General features: G+C 39.6%; 1 protein-coding gene across 1 annotated transcript in view; it reads right to left on the bottom strand.

Moving 5' to 3' along the window:
• LOC139699001 (zinc finger CCCH domain-containing protein 13-like) overlaps positions 1-20743 on the bottom strand; it is a 74395-nt gene that overhangs the window by 11070 nt on the left and 42582 nt on the right. Inside the window, exon 15 of the mRNA XM_071597995.1 lies at positions 8628-9065. Coding sequence (XP_071454096.1) covers positions 8628-9065 — 438 coding nt within the window. The remainder of the gene's footprint in view (positions 1-8627; positions 9066-20743) is intronic.

Raw genomic sequence — 20743 nt, 5'->3', positions numbered from 1 at the left:
TCAACACCAGCACATAATCTGCCTCATGAACAACTTGCGAATGATATTAAGTTTTGCTAATCAAGTTCATCCCAAGTAAAAACTTGTTTTCACTAAACTTATATTGCAATATCTCCCGGGATGGATTGCAATTCCAGAAAATGCCTAAAGCCCTCCAAACAGCTGCTACAGACCTCATATCTCCTTGGCTCCCACATTTAACCAGCCCTAGAATATTTCCTCCCGCATATTGTCATAGCATGTGCTAACCTTCATGCAATACACTTAATTTTGGCATTAAATTGCAGTCATTAATCGATAGCATGACAAAAATGAACCTGCAACCTTTAAAAATGCTACATTTTCAAACATGAGTGCATATCTCATTGCAAATTTGTATCAGACTCAATTACCCCAGCAATCTCTTTCAATCATATCTCTTTCCGACCAATTATGTTTACGTTCATTTACCAGAAACATGGCTGATTGATTACTTTCCCTTAAACATACATGCTTGGTCTCAAGAAAAGGTCTCCTCTTTGGCTAAGCAACAAGACAAAGAATGACCGTTAGGTCGCCCTCACAGGAATAAGCCTTTTCTCAGCAGAGTTTCACTGATGATTGGCCATGTAGGACATGAAAACTCTTTTCTCTCAAAAAATTTTCATAGCACACAAAGCGAGTGCTGAGCATTGACCATGACATGTCTTCACAACATTGAGAGGCGTGAACATATTATCTACTTAATTGTTCACTCCACTAAAATCGTTTGCATACATTGGAAGAAATGCACACAGATCCTCAAGTGAATGAATATGGCATTTATAATACTGATTTAGCATGACCTGTCTTTAATCGGAGTTACTTAAGTTCAACATCAAACGTTCACATCATGATTAAATGTAAGCTACACACATGTTGCAATGAAAACCATTGGCTTGTGATTAGGCAGATACAGTGAGGCAATCCTCAATTCACAAAAGCCACAACAAATAGCACAAAAGCCATGCTTCAGATGTTGCGCTGTGCAAACCCCACAACATGTGACACCTGGCACTCACGAAGGAGCATTGAGTTCTGGAGAATTTTGTCAAGGGCAATCATTTCAATGATAAATTTCACACCAATTTAGCAAGGAATATTTACAAATACTAGCGGCAAGTCATCACTAATTATTACTCGCATTGTCAGCAAAGACTGTTTGTTGCCTTACCGCTTTTACATGATTGAAAATTAAAGCAGTTTCTATTATCACATCAGATATTACACATGAATGAATATTTCTTGAAAGCATTCAGGGGGGCATCTTATGCATTATTCACACAGAACGCACAAGATTTCACAGAGAAAAAAAATCAAAAATTAAAAAAGACAGTTTGCTAAGCACCAATGAAAAGACATACATATAAGCAAATAAATTGAACATACAAATGGCATAAAATTGAGAGGCTTATGCAACAGATAGAGCTTTCCTAAAATACATGGGATTATCAAATAAAGAAGCTGCTCTGACCGCATCCACTACCAGTTAAAAACCAGGCAAAATAAAAATAAAACAACAAAATAGTGATTGGAGGACACACACAATTAATATTGCACACAAACTAAAAGAGAAAACTTGGTTACATTTGTTAAGTGATACCTGAAAGAGATATTATGCGCTATGGATAAAAATGCATAATTTTAAAAACATGCCAAAGGGAATAGAAATTACTGTCATTAATAATTAATACACCAATGAAACAATGCATTATTGGAAAACAAATTAATCACAATCTGAGAATGAGAAAAAAATTTGGGAAATCTGGCAACTACAAGACCGCATGGCCGATTACTTTGAGTTTAATCATTGCCATTTACACAAACAAATTTTTAACCACACTACTCGTACAAATTGGGGCATTACAAATACAACAAAATACCAATAAAATTGCTTGAGATTAATGCACAAATGTTGTTCCCTTTGAAAATAAAGTTTTTCACAAATGCATCACTAACTATTAATTAATACAAATAATATCACCTAACACTTACAAACTTGCTAAATTATATTCTTAATTAGATATGCAGTTGCATGTTTAAACAATTAGATACAAACCTCACTTCACTTCAGCGATGAAATCAAGCAAATAAATGATTAAGATGTGCTCACCAGTTTAAAAAATATATACAACCAAAAACAATAATTTTCCTCTACACCTGTGGCCATGAAGTATTTGCCTAATACACGCAACAACGTCCAAGAAAGAAGAGTCAATCATAATATTTTTAAATTGAACAAATGGTTCACACACACACACTATATGGCCTTGAAGAGGGCAGCATGAGTGATATTTGTAGAGCCAATCAAAGATTGAAACAGTGGTGGGCACCAGATCTATCATCTACAGGGACATGAGAGGTGGGGTTGAGTTTCAGATCTCACGATCTCTCGAGAAACCCCACCCCCACCTAACCAATTACTCTTGCTCCAAAAAGTCATCCTCACTCCTTAGGGAACTGTAATATAAAGGTCCCAGGTGAATGATTGTTTACCACCAATGCAGATGGCTGGAGTGGGGTGATTTGTGGTGGAAAAGGTAATGGGAGATTCCGGAAAATCAATGCTACCCACGTCAGTTAGCTGTGGGCATTCACAGTGCGTGGGTTGCTGCTAGACTGGAGCCCTGTTAAACAGTCATGTCACCAATTCATGATGCCACTTTCCATGGAGCAATGATATGCAATAAAATTGAGCATTATGCTTGGAAAATTGGGTTCGGAGGCCATGACCATGGTTGAGGATGCTTATGGAGATGGAGAAATGTCCCAAGTGATGGTTTTCTGCTTGCGCACAGGATGTTCTGGGAGGGCAGAGAGGAGGAGGTTGGCGATGAGGAATGCCCACCAACAACGCAGTGTGTGATGAAAATGTGCAAAGTGTGAGACACTCGGGGCTCAATTCTAATTGAGCCCCAAGTGTCAGGATGTGATAGCAGAAGAGTGCAGTATTCAGATAATGGCAGTGCATTACATTCTTAAAGAAGATTTAGCCATGAGAAAGGTGTGCCAAGATGGTCCCCAAGGCGCTGTGGGAAGACTGCTTGTGTGTGACAATCTTGCCTTGGACCTCTTGGACCACGGTGAAAGTGACCCCAATATTTTGGAAGAGGTGCTTACTGGCACGAGGCATGGGTTTTGAATGCAGCCCAAGTATAACCAGTTTGGACCACTGGATCAAGTCAAAGAGGCCGTGACGAGGTGCCTGAACGAGGGCCCTGTTGATGCCTTGCAGGAAGCATGCCACAACTGGCCAAGGCACTGCCGTCGATACGTAAGGGTGTTCTTGTAAAGAATGTTAGCAATTTGTACTTTGATCTACAGTAAATTTTTTCCCCAGATTTATTCTATTTACTGTGGGACAGACCTTGTATTCTGGCAAATGAACAAGGGGGAGGGGGGGTGAAATGGTCCATCAGTTTCCCTTATGTGAAACTACAAGTCATGCATTTAATCCCAAACAATGTCACCTCAAATTTTCAATGAAGGTCACAAAGGAGCCATATTCTATTGCAATCATACACTCCCCCCTCACCAACTACTATCATTACTTTTGATTAATTGAGTTCCTTAGAGCTGTTAAAAAGTGATTCAGCTGACAGCCTCACACACACACACGCACACATACAATTTCTATTGTCATGCAATGTGAAGAAAATAAATACCACGAGGAAATCACTAGCATCAAATTCTGCAATGGCTCAATCGAGACTTGCTAAACACAAAATGCCAACAAAACAACTATTTTATCCCCTAAAATTTAACTAATTACAATGAATCCCAAACTTTCAACATTATTTTGTAGCAAAAGGCTACGGCATTATTTTGTAGCTAAAGGGAACAAATTATGCGTTGGCTACGGCATTAGCACTAATGAAATGCTTCAAATTTGCCCATCCATGCTATTTTAACTCGCAGAAATTATTTCCACACTTAATGACAAGCATAATAATGTTTCAAAACTCCCGTGAGTAGCATGAACTAAAAAAAATAAATACTATCTTTATTTTTCCCAAAATTAATTTAAAATACATGATCCATCAAATAAATGAGTTTCCCAGACTATTAAAAATTGACCCACACATTATTTTGTCAGGTCATATTACATAAACACCAAATATTCTATAAACTGGACAAGAAAAATTTCATTCCATATTATTGAAAACAGAAACACTTTACTGATATTACATTTATGTGGACGTAGTTATAAATGTCACACGCGACAGAATTCAAAATGACTATTATTATATCATGACAGAAGTGAAGATTATAAATTGCGTACCACTTGGCCTCCGAGTGAGTGATACTATTGACATGCTTTAGAATTATGCACACGCAAAAGAATTTCAAATGCAAGTTTTTTAATGCATGCAACTGCAGATTGGCTGACAACAAGAGAGCACATTATAATATTAAAAATGAACAAAGATTCAGACAAGCGGGAGTATGAAGAAGAATGATCATAACAGTCAATGTATATTTAGTCAGTTAATATATATATATAAAGTATTAAAAAGGATTAGCATAAAGCAACAAATACAGAGTATACAGCAGAGGATCCTGTACAGACTTCAGTTACAAATAATAATTCAACAAATGTTTCTAACACCAATGCATTCAAGGACAATGGGCAGAGGCATGCAGAGATGATTAACTCAGCAATTAAAAATCATGAAATAACATTAAACACACTAAAACTTCAGACACAACAATTTCAAGTAAATAAAAAATCACATTATCATCAATGCGTAAAATTTAATCAATGTAATATAATGATTACTCTTGGCGGAAATTGATTCAAATTACCCATTTATGTAAATATTCCAGAGTTTTACAATGGTGTAAGATCATTAAATAGTATAAAACTCGATAATTATGCAACCATTATCCACTTCAAAATTTTGCATTATGCTACCAACAAATCTACATCACAACCATTGTGCAAAATTTTTACAAACATAGACATAGGGTGTGCAACTTTTTTACTAACAACAAACAAACAAAAACTACAAATCACTACGTAAATATTGACAAAATTATGCAGGGCATCAACCATAGATGTAAACAATATGTAAAAATATATTATATATAGCAATCACCTGAATGATTCCCAACTCAATACAATGTCCACACAAAGAAATTCTTTTGAATGTTGAACTTTTCTTAAATTTCTCAATGATTAAATTCCTGTAGACACTAATTAGAAACCTACGCCATGACTACAACTGTGATGTGGGCGAAGGGCTTGTGTGTTCTGATGACCCCCAGAGCTGGGATGGCAAGAGCAATGATAATTAGAGTCCTGGTAGAGTCACCCATGCCAGATGGGTCGAAGGTTAGGAACCACAAGAAAGGCAGTCAGAGTGCAGTATCTGTTCCTTAGTGAGGTGGTTGCAAAGGTGTCCGAACCCAGTGGGGCGGCCATTTAGAGTGATCACGTCACGTTAAAAATACTATTGAGTAAGGCAATGGGAAACCAACTCAATCAATAATCCCAAGATTTAAATGATGGGCAGTACAGAGAATATGAGTCCCGGCAACTATGGGAATCCGCCCCATCAGCCATGCGTCCTACCTGTCAGCGGGAGAGTTAAGACTTCCGGAGTCATCATCTCACAAAACCCTTGCAAAGCAAAACCAACAGCAGCAGAACAGAATATGCAAAAGAAGAAGACTGAACTAGTTGACACTTGAAATGAAGGACATTGTTGAGGGCAGGAAAATTAGAGAATATAAAGCAAGGGATGCAGGGAGGAAATATGTAGATGTTTCAGGGCTGTGCGAAGTGAGATTGAAGGACAGCAAGGATTACTGGAGCGATAGTTGAAGAATATCAATGAGAGGACAACAGCCACGGAGGGGTGGCAATAACAGTGATAAAAAGGTAGAAAGAAGCGTAGTCAACATGGAGACCAGGCGAGTGTTAAATTCATACAAGTGGATGGAAAGGCAGAACTAGAGAACTTGAAACATTGCACAGGTCTACCTACATGCCACCAAGCAAGCGCAAGAAGGAAGATAATGGTATACGGTATACAATCCATGATGTGGAAATACTCGTGGGTTTCCTGGGAGGAAGAATTCAATAGTGATATGCAATTGCTATGCAACGGTAGACAAAAGATGAGATAGTAGTGAGTTAGGGGACTAATGTTTAGGAAAACGGCAGGGTGAAAGAAATAAGAGTTCTTGCATCATTGGAAACACTTGGTTTAGACACCACAATAGGCATACAAGGAAATGCCGGAGGATTCTAAAATATATCAGACAATTTCATGATTTGGCAGAGATTTAGGAGCAACGTAATTAATGAAGTCTCACAGCAGCAGATGCGATTTCATATCACAATTTAGTGATGATGAAGTGTAGCATCCGAGTCAAAAAATAAAACAGAGAAGAGAGTTTAGGAATAGGAATTTGGAAGTAGTAGGAGTAACAAAAAGAAAGGAGTATCAGCACACTGTAGAGTAAGTTGTGAGTGAGGACAGGGAGCATTGTGCTATAGAGGAAAAATGGGATTATATAAAAAAAGGGATATCTGCAAAAAGCTGCAAATGACACAATACGAACAGTAGATATGAAAAGGGCCTGGGAACAATGGACTAGAGACACAATGGTTCAAAAGAGAGATGATAATAAAAGACACAAGAGAAAGGAGAATCAAGTGCAAAGAGTTGAACAATAAACTGAGGCAGGCAACAAATAAAGAGTGGGATAAGAAAAGTGAAAAACAGGGAGAGGATATGAAATGTTTGCAAAGGAAGGGTGAAATTGGGGCACTGTACAGAAAGGTAGAGGCACTCTCAGGGCTTAAGAAAGGAAAATCCATACAAGTAATCAAAGTTCAGTCAAGCAAATTTTGATCTTAACTAGCAAATATCCAAAGAGATGGAAGGAAGATATTGAGGAATTATATGGAAAAGACACAAGGCCTGCAAGCTTAGATATTAAAGAGTATGTGATGTAGATGGGGAGAATTAAGGTCCAAACATACTTGGTGACAAGACAAATGGATGAAAAGTATATTGATTGGCAGTGAGATGCTGAAGACTCTGATAGGGAGGAGAACATTAGGCGGGCAAAGAAAGGGCAGGAATAGGATAGGCATGTTGGAAGAAATGAAAGGATGAAGGGAAAACCCTGATTTGAAGAAGGGTTTATTGTGGTGTCAAATGTCAGGCTGTGCTGGGTTAGGATAGGCAAAAAACGTATAATCATTCAAGCCAAGTCCATCTAAAACCTACCCTAAACGGAAGAATACCAATATTAATAGAACTAAGCGCAAACCTGTTTGCTAGAAGGCTGTAGTTTACATTACAGGCTTAGGTTTAACTATGTTATTGAAAAGCCCATTTATGTCTCCTATAATATATGCGTACCCTGGAATATTAAAAGAAGACCTTAACAATCACCTTGCAATTAACACTAAGTTTCATGAAGCAATGAGACAGTATGACAGATGAGTTTCAGCAGTGAATGAGACCAGTTAAGCAGTTGAAAACAAGGGTGGCATATTTTTCTACATGAGTCCCTGCATGACATTGCATGGAATAAAATTTTTTATACAGGTAAAATGCAACCCTAATTGTTTTACTCTTTTCTTGCAACAGCACACATTTTCAGAAGAGCATTTTATGGTGTTGTCCGACAGATAATAAGAAGCATTCCTAATTGCAATACTCGGGCATGTCAACTATATTTTCATAGTTAAGATTGAGGGTAAATTGTAATTTTATACTATTTTTATCATTTTCTTTTCATAGCTTTCATGTAACAGTATAGTGTAACTGGTATTGGAGGGAATGGGCAAAAGAATGCATGATTAATTATCATACAGAATTTGAAGTGGGCGAGACATCAATTCCCTGACAGCAGAATTGATCCGACGGAAATGGGAAGGCAGAGCAACTTTATCTGACTGCCCAAATGGAAGAAATATGGCGAGAGGGCAAACAACTAAACAACATGTAATGTTACATTTCCCACGGTCACTTAGAGTGGAATCCTTTTAACTAATGCACGATTAATTAGAGATATGGAGAAGGGATTAAACAACAGAGAACGAGCAAAGCCACAATTTTTCACTCTGGTTCATTACATGCCAGTAAAATCAACAGCACTCACTAATACTGGCGTTCTGGGATTGAAACCAGTCACAAATCAACCTAAATTCCCAGAGGAGAGTAGAAAACATTCACCATTGGTAGAAATAACTCAGTGGCTCCTCATTTCCAAAAGTGACCTTAATGTTCCTAGCCTGTGTTCAATGTCACCATCAGGAGTACCATAAAATCTCTTTCACCCGCAGAAGGGAAAACGGACTTTCGTGGTACTCTCGACAATGGCACTACGGAAATCACATTTTAAAAATAGTACATGCTAGTGGAAACATAGAGCACATAGTTATTTCTACCCGTGGCGTATGTACACAGTTACAGCTAAGTTCCTTGGTTTCATGTGGCAAATAATCAGGGTGGTCTGCACATGGGGATGAAAAGAAACAGCAGGGTCGAGTAACCCTGAACGTTCAGGTTGAGGGATTGAAAAAAGGGTTCAAGGGACAAACAATGTAGAAAGAAGCCATGCACCCTCAGCTTCTCCCCCCTTACAACTCCTTCGGCACCGCCGGTGGCAGCCGCAATCCTCCTCCGGCGGCGCTCCTCCTCAACTGCAGCAGCAGCGGCCATGGCGGCGCGGGCTGGGGCGGCTGTCGCCATGGCCACGGCCGCCAGGGCCGACTGCGGCAGCAGCCGCATCATCACCATCATCATGACGGTCTCGGCAGAGTAGATGGGTGTGCCACCCACCATCACACCCCCACAGCCGGCACCCATTGGGGGCACCCCACCAACAACGGCTCCCAAGGGGGGGGGGACCGTCGTCACAGGGGGCGGGGGAATGTTAATGGGGGTGCATCCCACTGCGACCCCTCCTCCTCCACACACTCCCCTCTCCATACCTCCGTGCTCTTGCTCCATGCGCTCATTTACCTCTTCTTCTTCGTCCAACATTCCCCTCGACTCCTCCTTTCCCTGCTGGGGCGGGGACTGAAGAGAGCGTTCACCATGGGGGAGGAGGGGAGGGGAGGTAGAGAGGAGGGAAGAAGGGTGGCGAGACAAAGAGACGATGAGTGGGCAGCGTTTTGGGCGGAGTGGGTGGGAGGGAGGGAGGGAGGGAGAGGAGTGGAAGAAGAGAGGAGAGAACTAAAAGATCCATCTTTCTTCCTCTTCGACACTCAACATTAAAACAAGTATCTACCTTCAATCATAAATGGGCACAAGAGGGGGGGGGGACGCAGGGGTCAGCGGGGGGCCTACCAGCACATCTTCCTGCATATTCAAGTCAACATTCGAAGAGTAACCTTCTCTTAAAAAAACTACCGCATGGGCAAGTTAGCATGGCATTGGGATAGGAAGTTTGCTCATTGTATACAGCTTTACACTTGATGAGTTATCCGAACTTTCCTCACTTATTCATGTCTAAATTTCAATTTTCCCAGGGGAAAATTCCATCAAGTGAGATTATGTAACTTTAGGAACCTAATACTGGCTTTACTTCAGCTTGGTCGCAATGTAGAAGCTATGCAAGTGTCATTATATGCATTAAAACATGCCGCTTCACTTTAATATGACAATTTCATCAAATTTCACATTTTTACCATACATAAATGAACGTAGCTATAGTCATGAAACAATGGAAAATGAAAAGCCGAGACCATAAATGCATTTAAAAGGTTTACCGTCTCAGCTTTTTTGTTCATGCAGGAATATGTTTACTCAATAGCATAAGTTTTTTTTTCAAATTTATTTACTGACCCTGGCTTCAAGAAACTATTACCATTAACCAACTGACCCTAGCACGGCATTGGCCTTGCAATGATTGGTATAGTGCTTCCTTAGCCACCACTGGCAGATCCATGAAACGACTTGCTTCCTCAGTTCAAAGAAGACTCTTCTTTAAACGACTCAGCTCATTGGAGAAAAAAAAATTCTGTGCTTTGATCATTGAAATGTCATGGGTGGCAAAAAACAAATCTTGTTCCCTCTCGCCTTCAGATGAAGCATTAGATGAAACCACCGTCAGTCATTTTCTACTGTAGAAATTGCTGTCAAGTGTTTTCATTGTGAATTGTTTCTGTGAGAATGCAGCTTGATTGTACTCATTATAACACGCAGACTAGCCCCTCTAATTCTCAACAAAATCATCACAATCAACAACTGAAGACTTTTTTAGTTGGGAAGAAGAAAGCCATGTGTCAAGCACAACAAGCTGGGGCGCTGACTGCTTGGCAAGCATTAATAAATAATAGAAATGACCTCTCCTTCCTGAGGTCCCATTCAGAAAAGGCTATATAAGTTATATGGTCCTTTTCAAAGACCATAAGTAACTTCAATTATTTTATATATTCTATTCGGGATTCATTTCACTGAACAGGTTCCAAAGGAAAAGATGCGAAAGACTCTTCTGTACCAATATAGCAAGAATAGTATCAAGAAAAGAAATTTTCCCAATCCAGTTTACCAACCATTGTCCATAACACCTATTAATTCTAGCTTACCATCCATTGTCCATAACAATTATTAATAAGTCTTAAATACCAATTTATTACTTATTATTACAGTTAATCTACTGGTTACGTTAGGTTTTGGATGGACACAAATACCAAATAAATATCTTGTCTCTCCTAATACAACACAAACATCCAACTTGGCCCCTCTTCATCTCTGTGTACTTCCTTCCCCCCTTCATCCTGTCCAACATCCCTATCTAATTCCTACCCTTTCCTCGTTTGCCTAACATTCTCCCCACTATCACAGTCCCACTGCCATGCTAATCATTAACAACAATGCCTTACACCTCTTCCTAACACTGCCCATCCGGACTCCCCGTTTCCCACCCGCACCTGAGCAGTCTGAGACATGTACAGGTTGCGGATTAGCCTCCTTTCCCTCCAATCTATTCCTATTTTCTGCAATATACTCAAGAGTTTTTCCCAATGCACTCGATCAAATGCCTTTTTGAAATCGTTAAACACGTCCTAACTGTATTCCATGTCCCTCTCTATTACTGTTCTCACCACTGCAATGTCTTCACACCATTGAAGTGATGACATTAATACCAGAATTATCAAAATAAGAGACTGATTTAAAAAATAAATGACCAAAAGTTTATTTATTCAATATATTCAGTACTCCCAACTCACCATTTCCTGTTCCCATTGTTAAAACCTGAATTACTAAAACATTTTTCAACAGGAACATGAGTCAACCACTGTTCCCTCTCCACATGTATGGGGGTTAAATGAAAGGTTCTCAGCCTGAAATTGAGACAGTGATTTTCCGTTAACAAATGATTTCATTTTTCTGCATAATATCCCTTGGCTTCAACACACTTGGTCCAGCGTTTCTCTATCATTTGTATTCCTTCCCAGAAGGGAGAGACTGGAAGGCTGTGAAAATATCCATCTACGGCCCCGTCAACTTCTTCATTTAACACGAAGTGCTTTCCAGAAACAAATTTCATTATAGCTTGGGATCAGATGGAAGTCTGAGAGTGCTATATCAGGAGAACAGGGCGGGGACGGCCGAGCAAATAGTACACCAAATCCCGTAATTTTCCCATCGCCAACACACCTTTGCAAGCAGGTGCAGGTGCAACTAATTAAGGGGGCCTTTCAATGGAATATTTTTAAGTGTCAATCAACCATTACATTTTATATTTATTGAATTGGGTCCACTCACTGTTTCTGAAAGTATTTCATTTAGCCTTACAGTATTTGCTGAGTTATGTCGCATTTAATGCAAGGTTCAACTAGAAATAATGTCATTTATGAGCAGTAAGTACACTTTATGTCCTAAGTTTTTGGGAAAGGCATGGTGTTTTCCTATTGAAGGAGAATCAACGCAACAAGATCTTCAAACCACCAACAAAGCATAAACAAGGTGTTGGGTTTAGCTTTGAAATTCAGAGATAGATGCAAACATGCAAAGAAAGCAGTCTCAAGTTATATTATCTCAAAACTGAACTTTGGCAAAATCAAGCTAGTTTTGCCTCCTTAATATGGAGGGTTACATTTATCAACAACATAATTGGGTATAGCAAAATGGTGAGTGAGCATTGTTTTAAGAGCAGATCTGCCTGCAGATTTGTATCAAGCCAGAACAAATGTGTCCACATTTTTATGGATGTTTCCGAGACCAATTTGGCAGGAATTTGCCACGGGAAATAGCACTTGTCTTTCACTATTACTTTCGCTCCACAAGGCACTTGAAAACCTAAAAATACCACGAAATATCAACAGGGACGATTGATATCCATTGAACAGTGCGTGAAAAAGGAATATCCAATCAGAGCACAGCACTTGAATACCAGCCCTATATAAGACGGACAAAAAAGCTTCGACCAGAAGAAGCAGGCAGAATGGCTGGCAAAACTTTCGTCGCCAAAAGACAAAAATAAGCGGATGAAGAACCCGAAAATACAGAGACAAGCACACCAATGGAATCCTTAAGAGAAGTGATGATATTCATGAATTTACCTCCCTTGATTAACTGCTGATATAAAGCCTGATTCCCCAATATTCTTGCCAATATCAATGCTGCGCAAAGGTTTCTGAGATGCACAAGTTCTGTCCCAAAAGTTATTTTTTTCCCAGATAGACGGACGCATGGCGGTTTCTCTGCCTGGGTTTGCGGGGTGGGAGTCTCTGGAAAAGCTGGAGGCTTGTGGCAGTCGGCTCATAACCTTCGCAGAGTGCAGATCTTTCATTTGCGAAACCTCTACAATGTGACCTTGTCACACTCCGTCATGAACCGGTTATTGGAACAGCTCTACACACTCAAATGTTGCGTGAAACTGGGCAAAATTGGGGAACAAGCTCAGGTGTTTTTGAGAGGCAGTAAGTTGTTTTGGGTGGGTAGAGAAGTTGTAGAAGATGCTTGAATGTTCAGGACGCCCTTCAACTTTAAAATTTGACGGAAATCTCGCAAGAGTGTTGGTTCTGTTGGCCAGGGATCCCAGAATAGGTGTCCGCATGGTTTCTGATGAACTTGGCATCCCTATGGGCGATGTATATCAACTTTTGACTAAAAACATGGGCATGAGAAAGGTGTGTGCGAAGTTGGTGGCGCGAGTGCTCTCGGGCAAGCAGAAGGAGACTTCCATGTGGATCTGCCAATAGCTTCCTGACCATTTGAGAGAGGATCCAAATATTGTAGACAATGCCCCACCAGACTCCTTCCTCTTCGCCCACTTCAAATCCATGCTGACAGGATGTCACCACAGCTCGGTGGAAGCATTACAACAGGTCGTGACAAGGGAAGTTAGCAGCATTCCAGGCACCAATGCCTTCCAGAAGGCATACGAGGCGTGGAAAACCCACTAACAGCAGCATATGGATGCAAAAGGGTGCTAATTCGAACAATTTTGAGTGAATGTATCAGTTCTGGCAATACATTTTTTTGATCAACTCACTTGTACTACTTAAGGGACGGACCTTGTATGAAAGGATGGCATGCAAGGAACATGTCCCTTTCATTTAGCTAGTTGATATTTGATCCCTTCATGTTCTACTAGGTTCCTACATCACTAAAACACCTCAATGTGGGATATGAAATGCAGCACCTCAAATTTCAATTAGAGTTTCATAATAATAAACAGTTTTACTAAATATCCTCTTTAGCTCTCCTCCAAAATGGTTTTTAGCATCCAAAATGGCATCTTTAAATACATTGCGACAGTTTCTCAAAGCTGAGAGTCAATTTTTACGAACCCTCTTTACTACTTTGAAGTTTAGTTTCAAATATCCACGTTAGTTTAAGTTTGTCTGGGGAGGCGACCGACAACAGCTGAGGTCATTGGCATGCCATTAGGGATGGATGGAAGAAGGGTGGAGAGAAGCCCGGCGTCGGCATTAGCCTACTCTAGTCGAAAGGTGCCACGGAGTCTGCAGTTTAGCGTCCCATCTGATGGAGGTCGTACTCAATCAAAGTGCTCTCCACAGAGCACCTCAAGTAGGGATCGGGATACCTCTGAAAAATATATTATCTCCAGCACTCGAACCCAGGCCCTTTCAATGGGAAGCCAGTACGTTAGCCACTGCACCATCTTGATCCCCAATACCCACGTAATTGAAATTAAAAATGCTTGTGACATAATCATTTCAATTGCTCATAAATGATTGTGTTTTGCATGAATAATGCACTGATATTAATTGCTTACCTTATTATGCACAATGCTTCTTTTGGCTAATTAAGTCTTTGCATATTAAAAATTGTAATCATGAGTGTTCACAGACTAAGCCTACAGAAATACTTCCGACTCCGTACTCTCACCAAGAAGTATCATGTAGTCCAATTGGTACTGGGCTATAGAAACACATTATGATCAGCCTTATGAAATCAAATTTGCTTATTCTTCCTGAATATTTAAGAATTAAATTTAAAAAGTTCATGTGGGGATGTCACCGTGTCCTGTATGGCCACGAATTTTTCAATTCATTTATTACTATTATTATTACATTCTTTTGAAGAATGTTCAGGCTATGTTGCTCACATAAGTTTACTTGGTGTCCTTTTGTCTTTTATAATAATTTGGTATTAGCTGACATTTTAAATTTGCTGATAATTTAAACCCCTTCATATAAACAAAATGCTCTACTTATCAGATTATGGTCTGTCCCAAAAAGTAGGTGAAATGATATTTCCTGGCAAAGTGAACAACTGGAGTGGGACAATTTTTGGCAGGAAAAATGGTTAGAGGTTTTGGGAAAGCAAAGCGACCCACGTCAGTTAGCTGTGGGCATTCACAGAGTGTGGATTGCTGCTGGACTGGACCTTTGCTCGATGGTCACGTCACGAATGCCACTTTCCGTGGAGCAATGATATGCGATTCAATTGTGCATTTGGCTTGGGTAATTGGGTTTGGAGGCCATGACCATGGTTAAGGACGAGGGTAGAAAAAGAAAGATTTAATACTCCACGACCATGATTTCGACGCTAAGCATCATCATCAGGTGACGTACATAAAACATTTTTCAACTTCTACAGCTTGGCTCGAAGATGGGCGGTATTGAATCTTTATGTGGAAGTGCAAAGTTTCTTTTTTACCCTCATCAAGAAAGAATTCCACAAATTAATCCTGAAACTGTTACGGTAAGGATGCTTCTGGAGATGGAGAAATGTCCCAAGTGATGGTTTTCGGCTTGAACAGAATATTCTGGGAGGGTAGAGAGGAGGAGGTTGACAATGAGGAATGCCCACCAACAGCACAGTGTAATGAAAATGTGCAAAGTGTGAGACACTCGGGGCTCAATTACAATTGATCCCCAAGTGTCAGGATGTGATAGCAGAAGAGTGAAATATTCAGAAAACCACAGAGCATTGCATTCTTAAAGAAGATTTAGCCATGAGAAGGGTGTGCCAAGATGGTCCCCGAGGTGCTGTCGGAAGACTGCTTGAGTGACAATCTTGCCTAGGACCTCTTGGACCACGGGGAAAGTGACCTGAATTTTTCAGAATAGGAGGTCACTGGTGATGAGACATAGGTCTCTGAGTATGATCCAAGTATAACCCTTTTGAGTATCATTGTGGACCACTGCATTTTGTCAAAGGGGCAGTGATGCGGTGCCTAAATGAGATTCCCATCGATACCTTCCGAGAAGCAAACCAGAAGCATGGCGGAGGCACTGGCATCGGAGAGTTAATGCACTAGGGTGGAATTTTGAAGAGTTTAAGGAATTTGACCTTTGATCTGCTAATAGGTTTTCCCCTGATTTATTCTGCTTTTATTTTTGTTACATATCCTGAGTTACAAAATATCCTGGATCGTTGATTAAAATGAAATAAGTAACTATGTAATTTCACACACACTTTATTCAGAACACTTCCTAGACTTTGATGCTGGACGTCCATCGGGTGACAATAGTGTACAACATCACCTGATGATGACATCCAACATTGAAACCTAGGTCATGTTCCAAATAAAGTGTGCATGGATTTACTAAGTTGCCTCATTTCAACATGTAGTGTAAATTCCATAAAGTTAATGCAAGAATTTCAGAGTGTAAAAATCATTCGCCTTGACCAGGATTCGAACCCGGATCCCTCATGTTGGGTCGAGTACTTTGAGGGACCTGGGTTCGAATCCCAGTCAAGGTGAATGATTTTTACACTCTGAAATTGTTGCATTGAAATGACCATTAGTGGATGACTCCGTTTAAAGTTACTGTTGTGGCATCTCCTGCAGTTTTTTTGGAATCCATAAAGTTACGCTGGAAACAACAAAAATCCTAGATTGTACTCATATTGTATCGTATTAAGGAAATCTGGATTGTACATGGAAATGTAATAATTGCTTTTTATCAAACTTTTTCACTCGGCTTCATTTGAATCATTTTTTAACAATACATCATATTTTATGTAACATTAAGGTTTAAAGAAGATTTACATGTTATTTGTAAGTGATGATAATATCTCTACCAATTGTATTATTCCATCGCTAATAACTCATCCATACACTGGTGATGGGTTTAATGTTTTAATTAAAGTCAGTACATTTTTTTAACATGTATAACCTCCAAGGAAATGTGAGACCATAAAAATATCGCTGTGCAATGTTTTCACCAATACTGATACATTTTATGAGATGCATTAAAGCTGCAAGTTGTTGGGGAACTTCTTACACACATGCCTAAACCTTTCATTGATATCATCATCAGAAAAATGTTTAATTTTAGAAGATATGACACAAACAGACATCCCTAAGATGATAACAGAGATGAAAACTCTTTCAGTTTTCCACTTGAATAAAATTTTTTTTCGACCAGTTTCGGTGTACTACATTACTTTCAAGTCCAACTACTTTCGATGTATTATATCATTTTCAAATGCAAATAAATCTTTATTAAAAGAAAAATTGCACTTGGGTTTTAGTCGATGTTATAATGGAACTGTTCCACCACATCACACCCCAAACTGTAATTTATACGCCTAACCTACTTTTTGGGAATCTGTAACTGAAGAAGTACCAATACTCTTTGAGATCGAGAAAATCATGTTTTAAAAATAATCTAGAAAAATTGCAGGTTAGTGGCTTGCAGCAGTCAGGTGCCATCACTATAACACTACCTTTAGTGTCTATGTGTTAAAAGAATACAAAAAATGAGCAACTTAAAGTTAAACATTGGCAATACAATAAAGTTTTGGTTAATACATGAAGTGAAATATCCTTGAGAGCATGTTTCTGGAAAAGTGAACAATGGTAGAAGCAGCCCCTTACACTTTTAAGGAAGGTCCTTGAAGGAAACAAAGAGTAAATACAAGCACACGAAGATCATTACTGATCATGGTGCTTAAGGCCTAGAGGAAAGCTACTCTATACGCACGATTCAAATGAAAATTTGAAATGGCAAATGTCCAAATATAGGCCATAAGAAATCCCTACACAATATCTTTCAAACTGCAAACTTTAGTTACAATAATAATAATCATACGAACTTTAAACATACATCAGCTGTAATGCAAAAATCAACCATTTGTTATGAAACGATAACTAAATTAGTTAGTCCTTTTTGTGGATAAGCAAACATGGAAACAGAAATATATTCGATAAATTTACAATTCTGCAAGGCACGAGAAGTGCGCGATAAACTCTGTCAATGAGGAGTCAATGCAATGCATTTAAATATTCACACCGTCATGGAAGAACTCATTTAATCCAAAATGGCGTACTTTCGCCTAACCAAATTTTAGTTTAGATCAAATAGAAAGAGAGATTAAATCAAACAATTTAAATGGCGGGTTGATGCCTTGAAAACTTAAGCTAGAGTAGATCAGGAATACAGTCATTAAATTATAGTTTTCTCAATTACTTAGGCATAACATTGAGGTAAAGGAAAAGCCATTTTTTCCACAGAATGAGTAGCGTGTGTAGTTTCCAATACTGTGCTTGCGTGAATGTATCTCGCATGATGTTCCCCAGGGGTAGTTTTCAAATGTGGGGTGCTGTTGGAAGAGTGGATGTGATCAACACAAATTTGAGACAAACGCAGAGTAAATGGACAAAAGGTGAAAAGCAGACTGAGAATGAATGTGAACATAGCAAAAATCAAAGAAAGGTCACTATTTTGCTTGGCAAGAGAACTTAATTATTGTAACCTAGATAAAACCTCTCTTTCAAAGCAAAGCACTCTCTATTCACAAAAAGCATGCAAAATCGCAAGTAAACTTAAGAAAATGCATTAAAGCCAAATAATTTTTAACCTATGCAATTTCAAAGTAGAGCATAATTGAAAACTATGAGCAGTCTCTGGCTGAAGTCATATGCCTTTGAATTTTTTTATCCTTGTTATTCCAACTAAACATACAATAAAATTTGAAATTAGGGCCCAAGGAAATGGGCATCAGGTTATAAAACAAATTACCCAAAAGTATGAAGGGCACTGAGGGAGCTACTGCATTCAAATATAAATTTAAAAGATATCTACAATATAACATGGTCTACAAGTGGCCAAATATCTCAACATCATATCTCCTGGTCTTTGATCCCATACTTGTAGTTTATATTAATGCTCTATGATTTTTAATGCATATATGTACGTATGGTTACATTTAATGTATGTCAGTGCGTTTGTGCTTCATTTAATGTAAATGTTATTACCATATTTTGTATCTAAGTTGAGCCTGTATGCATTTTACTCTTTATTGATGTGCCTTATATCATGTGCATCACACCATCCACCTGGGATTTTTCCAATATGAACTTTGGGCAAATGAAATGCATTATTATTATTAATATTCTACACCACTTGAGGAACCACAGGTAGCACAAAACAAGACACCTTGAGTAACGGGGTGAAGAAAAGTCTTACACTAAAGCAGTCCTCTACTCTTACACCTCTCCTCGTGTCCGCAAGACGACCCATGTGTCTCATAGAGGTTATCTATCTCAGGGAAGGAAAATTTAAAAATGGCAGGTACAAGTTTTTAATTACTGCTTCCTGCTTGAAAAATTGGCATTGGAAGCTTACCAAATGCTTCAACAAGAGGCTTACCGGAAGGATTCTATGAACCTCACACAAGTTTTCGAGTGGCCTGTGTTCTCCAAATGTGGCGAGGTGAGCGTTGAAGACCATGCTCATTCTGGACAACCTTCATCATCTTGAAACAACAAAAACATTGAAAAAAATCCACTAAAAAATCTTCAACGATGCTCATTGCTTCATGACTGAGTTTCAGAACAGGAGTGAGTCGCAAGCCCGTGCCAGCAGATGGTGCAGGAGATTTAGGGAAGGTGATGAGAGCAGGGGCAATTAATGATGCATGGGAAAGGAGCATGAAGGGTGGAGAGGGAAACCCAGCATCGGCATCAGGCTTCTCTTTAACAAAAGGCACCATGGGGTCAAACAGTTGAACGACTCTACACAAAGCACCTCAAATTAGAGATTGGGATACCCCTGAAAAATATCAGCCATCTCCAGGATTCGAACCTGGACCTTCTCGGTGGGAAGCCAGAACGTTAGTCTCCACACCATCTTGATCCCCCGCAGATTTAGCTACGAGGATTTGCAAATGAGGGAAGCATGTTGCCACTAAGCGTGCCCCTCGCAAACTAGCCCAGCATGAAAAGAACCATTCATCTCCACGTTCAGCCAGGACTTGAAAAATCAGATTGAAAGCCACCCTTTTGAACTTCTGGGCCAAGGTCATTACAAGTGATGGCAGTGGGTGTTATGGATATAACCCGACGCTAAAAAAGCACAGACACAGTGGCAATCCACCAACTCTCCTGATAAAAAAGCATGACAAGTGAGGCAAGGATTGCCTGGAAGATTCTCAGCCTCGCACATTGACCACATCACTACTCTCACGATTTTTTCTCTCATGTTGGCACAACTGCGAGTAGAAGCCACGTGAAAACATGCAATCTGTTTCATTCAGTGCTCCAGGCTGTCATTTGAAGAAGTGGTTGGGCATGTGCGCTATGCTGGAAATGGAAAAAAATTTGAGTATCGTGCAGTGATAAAATTATTCGTAGAGGAAGGTTTAATGCCGCACCAAATTCTTTCGAGGACTGTCAATATGAAGAGGGTCTCTTTCCCCTCAATTTCCACCTAATAAAGAAATGGGCGGTCCAGTAAATGTGAATGCAAAAGCCTCCGAGATGATCACCCACAAAGAAGACGTCCGAAAAGTGCAACCACACTGGAAATCGTCAAAAAAATGCACAACATGATTTTGGAAGATTGAGGTATGTAGGGCCATGAAACTGCTAAAACTGTAGGGATATCAAAAGAATGCATCGGTGAGATTTTGCAAGAGGAAATGGACATGACAAGGCTTTGCACACGAGGGGTTCTGCACATGCCCACTGTGGATCACACACACTCGGCCAACACTTTTCAAACAGTGCTCGGCACGCTTCACAAAAAACAAGAGTGATTTTCTGTGTCCATTTGTGGTAATATATGAAACATGGATTCCTATTACGCACCAGAATGGCAACAACAATCCATGTAGAGGATAGAGACCGGTTCTTGAGCTTCAAAGAAGGCAAAGGCGGTGCCATCAGCGAGAAAGGTCACGACACTGGTTTTTGGGATTTGAAAGAAATTCTGTTGAATGACCATCTAGATAAGGTAAAACAACAACTGGGGAGTACAATTCTAACCTTCCAAAGAAACTAGATGCATAAATTCGTGGAAGCAGACCTGGCTCATAGAGGGAAA

The sequence above is a fragment of the Hetaerina americana genome, unplaced genomic scaffold, assembly GCF_022747635.1.
Source record: "Hetaerina americana unplaced genomic scaffold, ioHetAmer1.1.p SCAF_9, whole genome shotgun sequence".
Classification (NCBI taxonomy): Eukaryota; Metazoa; Arthropoda; class Insecta; order Odonata; family Calopterygidae; genus Hetaerina; species Hetaerina americana.
The sequence above is the reverse complement of the archived record's forward strand: the minus strand, read 5'-3'. Positions and strand labels throughout refer to the sequence as shown.